A 13,441-nucleotide genomic window follows, 5' to 3' on the forward strand; every position below is an offset into this window, starting at 1 on the left:
AATGGGTGTCACACTTTCAACAAAGTGAATGCACTGATGCCCAGGAACTGGATTTGGCTATAATTGCATCTAGTTACAGTGTCACCACCCAATAGAATCACACTAAGGCTGAGGCCCCACATTACAAAAATGCAGCTTTTTTGTTGCAGATTCAGCTGCGGGTTTTTTTCCGTCAAAGCCAAGAATGGCTAGAAAACGAATGGGAAATATATAGGAAGCTTCTTATATGTCTCCCTCCTGCTCAATCCACTCCTGGCTTCGGCTAAAAAAAACCCAGCAAAATCTGCAACGAAAAAAAGCTGTTTCTGCAACGTGGGGCTTTAGCCTAAGGCCCTCACGTTGTTGGAACACAGCTTTCTTTGTTACATATTTTGCTGTGTTTTTCTGAGCCTAAGCCAGGAGTGGATTGATCAGAAGGGAGACGTATAAGAAGCTTCCTATATATTTCCCATTCCTTCTGTAGCCATTTTTAGCTTTGGTTGAAATAAACCGCATCAAAATCTGCAACAAAAACGCTGCGTTTTTGCAACGTGGGGCCTCAGCCTTACACCTCCTGCATATGAATGGCACGCATGTGGTTTCACTGACCTATATGTTAAAATTAATTGACAGGGCTGCAAATGCAGACAGATATAGGGGATGTATAGGACACATATAGGACCTGCTCCATAGTTTTCAGCTCTTCAATTTGGCCCAGATACACAGCGACAAAAAGAATGGCTGTATATATGGGTCAATTGAAATATATAGGTCTGTACTCTTATCCACAGTTGTAGATAAAGAGTCTGGTCATGTGCATTGCAGGTTACAACTCAATGTGCCTCATATTAATAGCAGTTAACCCCATCATGTCCCTCACATTAACCCCCTGTGTACTTTACATAAGGGACACTGATATGTGAGACATATGGAGGTAATAAGTGAATATCTTCATTATATAGGTCCCTTATTAGTACCCCCATATGTCTCACATATCAGTAACCCTTATGTGAGCCACACAAGGTTAATGTGAGGGACATGATGGGGTTAACTGCTATTAATGTGAGGCACATGGAGTTACTAAAACTAAATTAATAACCACAAATGCCGGACATTAATGAGAATAGTTAGTAACACACGTACTTGGTGTTTTTACTTTCACTTTGCTCCTCTCCTCCTCAGGGCTGCAGACAGCAGGAGCTCCTCCTCACATGTAGCAGCAGGTCCAGGGGGCCCTTATCCTGTGCAGTGAGAGGCTCACCCCTGATTGGTGGGCAGTGAGAGAAGGGGGCGTGTCCTACACCGCAGCTGTAGCAGAGCACTGAAGGGACGCTCTCTCTCTCAATTAGTGTATGAAGGTTGTGGGCTGCCGTGCCAGCAAAATATGCCTCGCGTGCCAGTCTTGGCACGCGTGCCAGGGGTTGCCAACCCCTGCTCTAGAAGATTGCTGGAGCCACATGTAACCCAAACGGCATTGTTACATATTGGAATAGGCCATCTGGGGTGACAAAAGCAGTTTTTTCTCTGGCTGTCTTAGTGAGTAGCACCTCCCAGTATCCTTTGGTTAAGTCAAGGGTGGAGAAATACCTAGCATGTCCCTACCTCTCAATTAACTCATCGACTCTGGGCATCGTGAATGCATCAAATTTTGACACTTCATTCAATTTACGAAAATCATTGCAGAACCTTATGATACCATCTGGCTTAGGAATTAAAACAATGGGATTGGACCAGTCACTCTTAGATTCCTCAATTACCCCAAGTGCCAACATATTTTTGACCTCCTCAGATATGGCTTGTCTATGAGTTTCAGGTACCCTATACTGTTTTAGATTAACCTGTACCTGCGGCACAGTGACAATGTTTATGTTCTATCACATTAGTGCCTCCAGGCAATTCAGAAAACACATCATTAGTTTTCTGTGTCAGTTGTTTTGTCTCTTATTTTCTGTGCCTGTCAATAGTTCAGCCATGAGCCTTAAGAAGACTCCCAGGCCTGGTTTCACTATAGTTATATTACAGGCTGCCTTGTCCAAAAATGCCTGAACTACAAACATATAAATATATTTTTCCATATGGTAAAAAAAAAGCGAGAACATAAAAAAATCAAAATGCAAAACCTCTGTTTTTGTTTTATTTACTATTTATTTGACATATTTTTTCAAACCAAAACAGGTAATGGGCAATTAGTGGGGTAATCAGAGCAAGGGGTATCAAATCAGTGTAGTCCCACGGGGATGTCACGTATGTACTGTAGAAGTCCATAAATAGGGAAAAGTAGAGTGTCCAAAGGGAGCTGAGTAGAGATGAGCGAGTACTGTTCGGATCAGCCGATCCGAACAGCACGCTCCATAGAAATGAATGGATGCACCTGGTACTTCCGCTTTGACGTCGGCCGGCCGCATAACCCCCCGCGTGCCGGCTACGTCCATTCATTTCTATGCGAGCGTGCTGTTCGGATCGGCTGATCCGAACAGTACTCGCTCATCTCTAGAGCTGAGGTGTTTATAAGGTTTTGGAAGGCAAAACAAATGTAGTCTCATATGGATGGCCAGTGGGTGAAGGAAAACACCAATAGCAATTGGAAGGGGGGAGGGTTGGTGGAGGAATAAGGGGGAGCAAAAGGTAGCATAGCAAAAAGAGGAAATAAAATATACAGTGTTGGCCAAAAGTATTGGCACCCCTGCAATTCTGTCAGATAATACTCATTTTCTTCCAGAAAATGATTGCAAATACAAATTCTTTAGTATTATTATCTTCATTTAATTTGTCTTCAATGGAAAACCACAAAAAGAATTTTCAAAAAGCCAAATTGGATATAATTCCACACCAAACATAAAAAAGGGGGTGGACAAAAGTATTGGCACTGTTTGAAAAATCATGTGATGCTTCTCTAATTTGTGTAATTAACAGCACCTGTTACTTACCTGAGGCACCTAACAGGTGGTGGCAATAACTAAATCACACTTGCAGCCAGTTGAAATGGATTAAAGTTGACTCAATCTCTGTCCTGTGTCCTTGTGTGTACCACATTGAGCATGGAGAAAAGAAAAAAGACCAAAGAACTGTCTGAGGACTTGAGAAGCAAAATTGTGAGGAAGCATGAGCAATCTCAAGGCTACAAGTCCATCTCCATAGACCTGAATGTTCCTGTGTCTACCGTGCGCAGTGTCATCAAGAAGTTTAAAGCCCATGGCACTGTGGCTAACCTCCCTAGATGTGGACGGAAAAGAAAAATTGACGAGAGATTTCAACACAAGATTGTGTGGATGGTGGATAAAGAACCTCGACTAACATCCAATCAATTTCAAACTGCCCTGCAGTCCGAGGATACAGCAGTGTCAACCCGTACTATCCATTGGCGTCTGAATGAAAAGGGACTGTATGGTAGGATACCCAGGAAGACCCCACTTCTTACCCAGAGACATTAAAAAAGCCAGGCTGGAGTTTGCCAAAACTTACCTGAGAAAGCCAAAAACGTTTTGGAAGAATGTTCTCTGGTCAGATGAGACAAAAGTAGAGCTTTTTGGGAAAAGGCATCAGCATGGAGTTTACAGGAAAAAAAGAGGCCTTCAAAGAAAAGAACACGGTCCCTACAGTCAAACATGGCGGAGGTTCCCTGATGTTTTGGGGTTGCTTTGCTGCCTCTGGCACTGGACTGCTTGACCGTGTGCATGGCATTATGAAGTCTAAAGACTACCAACAAATTTTGCAGCTTAATGTAGGGCCCAGTGTGATAAAGCTGGGTCTCCCTCAGAGGTCATGGGTCTTCCAGCAGGACAATGACCCAAAACACACTTCAGGTCAGCACTAGAAAATGGTTTGAGAGAAAGCACTGGAAACTTCTAAAGTGGCCAGCAATGAGTCCAGACCTGAATCCCATAGAACACCTGTGGAGAGATCTCAAAATGGCAGTTTGGAGAAGGCACCTTCAAATCTCAGGGACCTGGAGCAGTTTGCCAAAGAAGAATGGTCTAAAATTCCAGCAGAGCATTGTAAGAAACTCATTGATGGTTACCAGAAGCGGTTGTTCGCAGTTATTTTGTCTAAAGGTTGTGCTACCAAGTATTAGGCTGAGGGTGCCAATACTTTTGTCATGCCCATTTTTGGAGTTTTGTGTAAAATGATCAATGATTTGACTTTTTTTTCATTCTCTTTTGTGTTTTTTCATTGCAAGAAAAATAAATGAAGATTTTAATAGCAAAGAGTTTGTGCTTGCAATCATTTTCTGGAAGAAACTGAGTATTATCTGACAGAATTGCAGGGGTGCCAATACTTTTGGCCAACACTGTAGACTATGTGGAACTTTACTGCAGCCGCTCACCACATGTCCCAGCATCCCATTGTTTCTCAAGATGGGTCAGACATAAGGTTGGGGACCAGGACAGGGGTGGGATTTAAGTCACCTATATGTAGAAAGCAAACTCTTGAGCCAGTTGCATGTACCACCAGTGTCTCCACACTCAATGATAGGTATCAGTCGTCTGAATATGAAGAACTTCTTGTAGCCATTCAGTGATACTGGAAGCTTTGTTGGAATTTCAGTGTCTGGGAATCACTGTTCTCACAGCTATAAGGAGGAAACGGATTAAAGATTTGGAGCAACAATCAATTTTTCCAGGTAGGACACAATAGCGATGATAGATCATTCGTGATGGATACTCCTGTTATCTTTCTGATGTTTAAAGGATAGGAGAAGATCCACCAGATGTGTAACATCATGCCTCTGGCTCTCAGGCATCATTAACTTGTGTCTGTACATTCAGATATATAGCACAGAGATGACAGGAATTCTATACCAGCGAGAGAGTATTTTGTAGTTGGTTTCCTGTGCCTTACATAAAATAGAGCATTTATGACTCAAAGTGAAAGGCTTGGACCATTGTTCTTGAGTAAATGTTCACTGTAGGTCCTCTTCCCATTTGGAGGTGAATGTCAGGACCCTTTGAGGTTGTGATAGAAGGAATTCATTGTACAGGAAAGCAAAGATTCGGTAAGGGGTTAAGGATGTCGTGCATTGAATCTGAAAGGTTGTGATGCAGGTTTGCTTTTCTCTTGATGGAGTGGTAGAAGTGAGAGAGTAGTTCACATGGAGTTTTTTGGTCAGGAATCCGCCTCAAAATCAGCCTCCAAAAAAAGGCTCCCAATAGAGTTCTATTGGGAGTAGAGATGAGCGAACACTGTTCGGATCAGCCGATCCGAACAGCACGCACCCATAGAAATGAATGGAAGCACCCGTGACACCGGCCGGCCGCCGGCAAAGTCAGCGTCACAGGTGCTTCCATTCATTTCTATGGGTGCGTGTTGTTCGGATCAGCTGATCCGAACAGTGTTCGCTCATCTCTAATTGGGAGGCTTTTTTTGGAGGCTGATTTTGAGGCGTATTTCTGACCAAAAAACTCAGTGTGAACTCAGCCTTTGACATAATCTCATAGTGCACCTGTCATGTTTTCCTCCCCAGGAGCACTCTCCTGTAGTGGCTACGTTTTTTGCACTGTTATAATTATATGGACTCACAACGTATAGGTAACATATCATTTTGGCTGCAAAATGGATAATTTAAAAGCAAAACCCATAACAAAGTGGCGCAAATGCAGTTTCTCTCTAATTCAATGTCATTCTGAATTATTATTTTTAAAGATGGCTTTTGGAAGGTGGGGAGTAAAAGGCGAAAAACAGCTGCAGCAGCAAGGGGTTAAACTTATGGAATGCATTGTTCCATCTCTTATGTTCCGTGGTGACTGACCCGCTGAATATTGCCATGCAACAAGACAAGTTTGCCAGCATGCCTTAAGAGACCGTGCTGATACTGCTCTTTGTGTCTAACATAGGCACTCTGTTTTCATCAAGTTGCTATTCACATCACATATCATGACCAATCACTAAGCTAGAATTGTAGTCTATGTAGGTCACAGTCATGTTTGTAGACAAATACATAGTAAGTAAAGTAAACTATTCATCTGTCTTACACAAACAGCAGAATTGTATTATACAACTTTGTACTCGCGTTCTACATGCCCTGGCATGCAGTTGGCATCTGATGTGGCCACTAAATGACCACTGCATGTATTTCAACAATGTGCTCCCAGATCTATTAATTCCCTGCCAGCTGGAATTGCACAACAAGTCACGTGCCAACAAGTTTGTGTGCAAAAGAGCAAAAGACAAGGAAGCGATTAGGAAAGAGAGACAAAGTGCACACCCACTTCACAACCTGTTCCTTCTCCATGCCAGCAGTGGTCATAGTGAACAAGGCTTGTTTAATGTCATCAGGAAGTCAGGCACTCCATGATATGACCTGATATGCTTTGACTTTCAGATCACACACTATCAGATTTACAGAATCAAAGAAATTGTATATACTAAAAAAGAATTGCAGACAAATATAAAATCTCGAAAGCCAAAAGGAAATGCACAAAATGTGTACATGAGCTAAGGCTCAGGATGAAGAAGTGTGAAACCTATAGTCACTGCATGTTATATGTTAAATTAGGCCAGAACCACACAGCAATTTTAGCCTTGGTTCCCACCGTGCAATCAAATATTGCTGTATTGCCTGCGACTCCTGTAAGTGTAAGACACACTGCAACCACATATATGCTATAACTGCGACTTCTAGTCACTGAAACATTCCAGAAGTGCTTAGTTTTTCTGTGACTAGAAGTTTTCGCCACATCATTCCTGTGGTCACAATGCAACTTCATTCACTTACTGTAGTGAAGCAGCCGCAGAGCATCATAGTGATTGTTGTACGGAAGTGGCAGACAAAATCTTTAGAAACAACATAACACTTTGCAAATGCCCTCTACTATGTCAACAGAATGTTGCAGTAAAGACTTCTATATGGCTAGCCTCCTAAATCTACGTACATACAGTCTCCTGTATGCAGAACTCCTGATATGGGTATGATATAAATGCTTGATAAGACAGTTTCCACCTCTAGTACTCACAGCTGTCAGTATAATGGAAATTCCCTGTCTCCTGAAAACTTGGCAAGGCGACCATCACCACCTGCTCTTGGGCAGAGATTAAAAGATTGCAAAATGTTTACAAGAACTCTTAAGGGTAAATTTTCCCTTTCTCCGCCTCAAAATCCTGACCAAAAAGACTCAGTTCTTTTTGAACTGAAGCGACATGCTCATTCTTTCAGGCGGATTGACCTCGCGACATCCACCTGAAGACACTCCCTCCCAACTAGGCCCATTCATTTGGGCCTAATCCGGAGCGGAGTGCACGACTGGATGCTTGTACACTGCACCAGCATCCAGTCGCAGTACTCGTATTTTGGTTCGGAACCTGAGGCAGCCTCCGCCTCAGGTTCTGGACAAAAAAACCCATGTGAACTTACCCTTACTGTATCTCTGTTAACTGTTGTAGAAAAGTGCAAGTGCAACTGGTTCCGACTACTTTTAAAGCTAGTTTAATTCTTGTACATACCATATAATGTTGTGCAACTCATCTTCATAAAAAGCTGTAGCTGGGCAGTGCCATCCTGGTAGACCATTATCAATACTACAATGCTGGGATAGTCCTCTCTATACATGAAGTAGAATCAAAAGAATGCTAGTTGTACCCCATCACAACCACCTCACAAGGCATAAAGTGATGTGCTGGATATTGTGGTTAACAGGTCCCAGTTGTGCTCCACATTAGAGACCCTAATCCATGCATTAAATATTCCAAAGAGGAAAACATCCACAGCACTTACACGCATTGACAAACCATGCACCACACAGCTGTAGGTCATGCTTCCCACATACTGGTACCAGCAGTTTCTATGAAGTCACTACAAAAGCCATTGCAAATCACATGCTTGCACAGTACCCAGCAAGCCCTGGAGCACATGCACTAAATCCAGGAGCACATATATTACTGCACATGCGCTGTGATGTATTAAAGGGAAGGCAGCTTACAGTGGAAGGGAAGACTCAGATTCTAGTTGCTTGACCTTGCGCTCTGTCCCGCTTGATTTGATCCTGCTCCATTACAATAAAAATAACAGTTATTTTTAAGAATGTTGGGATTGCTGCAATGTTAAAAGGATGTCACTGGAAATGCCATTGGATGCCCTGTCAGGTGCTGAGCTTGGTTTTATTAGTGAAAACCTGTTGGATGGTGGTTCAGTGGTTAGCACTACAGCCTTGCAGCAATGGAGTTCTGAGTTCGCAATTCAACCAAGGACAATATCTGCAAGGAGTTTTTATGTTCTCCCTGTGTTTGCATGGGTTTCCTCCCATACTTCAAAGACATACTGATAGGGAGAAAAAAAAAAATCTGTTGACAGGTAGCTTTTAAGTGTCCCTCTATTGACCAAATATACAAATATAGCAAATGCCAAAGGGAGAATATCATTTCAAATAGCTGTATTTATACCACTTAGGAAGGTGCTTCTGGTGTTGTTTAAAAGCTAAGAGTCAGGGTATGTTCACATCTGCGCTTGGTGAGCGCTCGGGAATTCTGTACCCCCATTCCATTTAAAAAATGTGGAGGGAATAGTCCTGCAATTTTTCAGGCGAAAACCCAGCGGATCTCATTATAGTCTATGGGGTCCGTGGGGTTTCTGCGGGTAACCGCTTTTAGGTTTCTGTTTTTCAGGTCCCCAAACGGACCCGAGGAACGGAAAACTGAACGCAGGTGTGAAACTAGCACCAGGAATGTGATTTTTATCCAATGTTTTCTGATAGTATAAAACTAGAGCTATTTGAAGTGACACCTCCTTTTTGGCACTTGTTATATGTACAGCTCTGGAAAAAATTAAGAGACCGCTGCAAAATTTTCAGTTTCTCTGATTTTTCTCTTCATTGGTATATTTTTGAGTAAAAAACATTTTTCCAGAGCTGTATATTCTGGCAATATAGGGTGAATATGGGAACTTCAGATCTTGTTTTCTGTTGAAAGAAAGTACAATACGTTAATAAAGTATATTACCAAAATGTTCAGCAAACCCCTACACAATACACAATATTCCTACACAATAGCAAAAAAAATGACAGTTACTCTTGAAATCTCTTCATTTTAATTACATTCCTTGAGTGTTAGATTCCAGATGACAGATTAACAACAGGAAGGTCTTGCCCTTCACCTTATTGTGACTGGCAGGAGAAATGTGGTACATGATGAATACTGAGAAACCCTGTATTCAGAATTTTCCAAACGGTTTAATCCCGATCCTTATAACTGTGAACAATAAAGGGTTTACAACACCTAACTAATGTAACAGTAAGCCCTTGTATGAGTCTCCAACATCTGAGCATTCCGTTACACTAAAAGTTAACAGGCAGCAAACACCACCTGCACAGGAACATAACTGTGAAATACAACCTCAACTTCCTCCCAGAAATAATGGTCATTCCAGTGTTAAAAGACATTTTACATATCCATCAAGTTAGTTATGTAGAGCAGAGGGCAATGATCCCTTTTCCCATACTATGCAAACCTCAAAGCGGTCTCCTAACAATATACTATGATCTATTAAATCTAGAAAACTCTGGATTGAACACTACAATGCCTTTAAGGCTAAGGCCACATCCGCAGGACTAAAGCGCTGCGGGAAGAATCGCTGCGTGAACGCATTGCGCTTTTAAGAGAAAGTTCACAGAGTTTTCTTCTGCAGACTTTCTCTTAACATTATATCTACGGGAAAGCCGCCAGCGTTTCCGTAGATATAATTGATATGCTGCGATTTGCAAAGCTGCAATGGCTTTGGAAATCGCAGCGTGTCCGCGCTGCAATCTTTTCCGCCAAGTGGGGATGGGATTCGTGGCGTTTCCGGTCTGTGGGGCCCCGGCCTAAGGCCCCACGTTGCGGAAACGCAGCTTTTTATGTTGCAAATTTTGTTGTGGTTTTTTTTGAGCCAAAGCCAACAATGGCTACAAGACGAACGGGAAATATAAAGGAAGCTGTTATTCTTCTACCTTCTGCTCAATCTACTCCTGGCTTTGTCTCAAAAATCCACAACAAAATCTGCAACATAAGAAGCTGCTTTTCCGCAATGTGGGGCCTTAGCCTAAAGAGAACCTTTCACATCCTCATTGATGTGCGATATTATACACCACTAGAAAGCCGATATGCGCTTCGTGGTATGCACCCCAGTGCTGGAGATATTAATCCCGAAACTAACAGCACCGATATCTCCTCACTGGCAGAAAGATGAACCTTAAAGCTCAGCGTCTTCACTGGACTGTGAGAAACACCCCCCTCCCAACTTCCCCACCAGTACAAAGCTATAAAACAATACTGGGGTGTTCCTCACAGTCCAGTGACAATGCTAGGCTGTAAGGCCCACCCTTATGACAGTGGAGGGATTTTGGTGCTGAAACTAATGGCACTGATATCTCCAGTTCTGGGGCGCATACCAGGAAAGCTAACAGTGCGCTGAATTCAGAGCATTGTCATCTTTCGAGCAGTATATAATATTGCACATCTATGAGGATGTGAAAGGTGAAACTATTAAATACTTGTTTTATTGTGTAACAGCACTGGATGCAACTGGGTTTTATTATACTCTTATAGTATTACTATTATATATTATATCATTGTTATCATATTATTTAAAACAAACAAGTTATATGGTTTCTAGTAGTGAAGGACTATCTTTATGATAGGCCATCAATATTAGATCATCTGGGATCAGATACCCAGGACTTCTGCAAGTCACCTGTGATGAGACAAGTACATTCTGGGAACTTTGTTAACTCATTGTACAAACTGTATTGGCTAGGGTAGGTACAGCAGTGCTGCCCCATTGAAGTCTATGGAACAGTGAGGCAGTACCTACACTCACCACTACAGTTTGTACATCAAGTGATCAGCATAGCTCCTGAAATGAAGAAAATACCAGGAGCCTGCACAGGTGATCTGAGAGGGTCTCAGGTGTTGAAACTGAGGATAGGCCTTCAATGCTAGAAATCGGATAAGTCCTATAATGTCAAATAAAACTTATCTTTATAATATGTCAGATATTATTTTTAAATGGCTAAAAAGAGATTAGAAGCTGATATGATAATCAACAGATTTCTTCCATATCTGGCTTTACTCACAATACTGTAAGAATGTAGTAAATACTTGACTTGTCACTTTAGAAAATTAATGTTCAAGATCTGATGAAAAAAGTATATATTCGGAACATTTTCCAAAAAGTACAGTATATATAAGTGAACAGCAAATATAGGCTTCACTAACTACAGGCCTTCATTGTTCTTTTATGGTGAGAAAAGTGAATGTCACTGGTCTTGAGTTTTCATTGCCTACAGAAAAGACAGGAATATGAGTAAAACACAAAGGTAAGTTGCAGATGTATGGCACTGTGCTTTCAAATCTGTCTTTGGTGTATACTTTTGGCACTAACCTTTTTGGGCTGCACTTTTTTTTTCATGTCAGTATTTTCCTCCAACACAATCTCAGCTTCCCTCTGTTGTCAAGACAAAAGATCAAAAATTGGGTTTTTGTACTCACTCTAAAATCCATTTCTCGTTGCATTCATTAGTGGACACAGCACCATGTGTATAGACCTGGCCTATAGGAAACTGACACTAGGAGTAGTAAAATATGTCAGCTCTGCTTCTAAGCTGTACCCTTTCCACTAGCAAGTTTGTACTGTAGCATTAAGAGAGAGACACAAAGAAACAGAAAAAACACCACAAACATACTCTGAACCCTAAAACCAACCAAAACAGCCCGGGGCAGGAACAACAAGAAAACAAGAGTGGGTTTTGTATCCCCCAATTAATGGGGTCCAAGGTGATCTGTAAACTGGTGAGATCATCTGTCTTGGAGTAAGCTTTCACCAAGAGGTCTTCCAAGTATGGAATCATGGCAACGCCTCTGGAACAGAGGATGGCTATAAGAGATGCCATCATCTTTTAAATACTTGGGGGGCTGAGGCCAGCACGAAGAGGAGAGTGACAAACTGAAAATGAAGCAAACCCACTGCAAAGTTAAGAAAACACTGATGGCACAATGCAATGGGAATGTGGAGGTAAGCTAAGTGGATGTTGATGGACAAGAGGCATTTGCCTTTCTCTAGGGATGCCACAACCGACCGCAGGGACTCCATGTGGAACCTGCGGACACGAACGAACCATTTGAGCCCCTTCAGGTCCAATATGAGGCAAAGAGTACCTCTTGGGAATGTAAAACAGGTAGTAATAGTAGTAACCCGTGGAATGCTTTGAAGCAGGGACAATGATGCCCTTCCCCTGAACAGTGGAGACGGCCTGAAGAAAGGTATCCAGTCGAGTGGGGAAAGAAGGCAAAGTGGACAGAATAAAACAGCTGGAAAAGGGAAGCTGGTGCTTAGGATGCCTCTGGGGGAGGAGAGAGCTTTTCTCCCCCCAAGCCTCAGAGTTGAGTTTTTCAAGGCATTTTCGTTCTTAAAGGCGGATTCAGTGTTTCACAAACAGATCCAAATGGTATAGCGGATTGCCACTGCACTGGCAGCTGCCTTGGCAGAATGGCGAGCTACTTCAAGGGAAGCATTGCACAGGTACTTGAAAGTTTTTAGGATTTGAGAGACAAGCAGCTGGTTATCCTGGAATCAGGCTTCATTGGAGAGACTCCTCTAGAGCTGTTTGGCCAGGAAAATGTAGGCCTCGCTGACCCAAGAAGCAGCGAAGAGAGACCACAGGGAAAAGTTAGCCACTACGAAGGCCACCTTGGAGATAGAGTCCACCCTCTTGTCCAAGGGATTGCTGAGTGAGGCAGAGTCTGCTAAAGGCAGAATAGTAGCCTGGGAGGGCCTAGCTATCGCAGAGTTCAACGCGGGAGGCTCTGACCACTTGGAGACACACTGGACTTTGTCTTGTGGAACGCAGGGGACAGTCCCGGTGAAGCCATTGTTCCTTCAAGATATGATCAAACAACTCCTGGTCAGGGAAGATCACAGTAGGGCGGCAACTGTAGTGGAAGGAGATGTCCTCTTGAGAAGCAGGATACAGTTCCTCTGAGATCTGTACGGTATCTCTGACAGCACGGATGAGCTCCTGCATAGCAGCGAATGTAGATGTGCCTAGGGGATGCACCAAGTCAGAGTCAGAGACGTCTCCAAGAGAAACAGATTTTGCTGCTCAAGACCATATGATTTTCCATTTTCCATCTAACCATGTATCTGTGGGTCGCAGGAAGATCACCCCTTCAGAGAGGAAATGAGTCAATAGATATCTGGAGGTACCAGCTCAATACATCCTCTCAAAAGATGTAAGGGCTGAAACCCACAGAGCCCCAAATAAGGCAGTCATAAAATGGACATTCTGTTGATAATGGAATCATTACATATGAGGTAAGTGCAAGGTAGAGGTAAAGTAGTCAAAGGACCTAAGCTCTGAGGTCAAAAGGGTCAATCAAGTCAGTTAAATGGAACAGACCTAGTCTACTCCAAGGATGCACCATAGAGGCTGTCAGCCCCCTGGGATTAGTGGGTTAAAGAGAAAGGAAACCATGGAGGAACGTTACGAGGCAAGGGGTA

General features: G+C 42.7%; 1 protein-coding gene across 1 annotated transcript in view; it reads right to left on the minus strand.

The window, feature by feature from the left end:
* Window positions 1–11,148: 11,148 nt before the first annotated feature.
* DCDC2B (doublecortin domain containing 2B) overlaps window positions 11,149–13,441 on the minus strand; it is a 35,250-nt gene continuing 32,957 nt past the window's right edge. Inside the window, exons 10-11 of the mRNA XM_075264707.1 lie at window positions 11,327–11,389; window positions 11,149–11,225 (exon numbers count right to left, since the gene is read on the minus strand). Of these exons, the coding sequence (XP_075120808.1) occupies window positions 11,202–11,225; window positions 11,327–11,389 (87 nt within the window). The 3' untranslated portion in view covers window positions 11,149–11,201. The remainder of the gene's footprint in view (window positions 11,226–11,326; window positions 11,390–13,441) is intronic.

This window comes from Leptodactylus fuscus, chromosome 2 (genome assembly GCF_031893055.1).
Source record: "Leptodactylus fuscus isolate aLepFus1 chromosome 2, aLepFus1.hap2, whole genome shotgun sequence".
Taxonomy (NCBI): Eukaryota; Metazoa; Chordata; class Amphibia; order Anura; family Leptodactylidae; genus Leptodactylus; species Leptodactylus fuscus.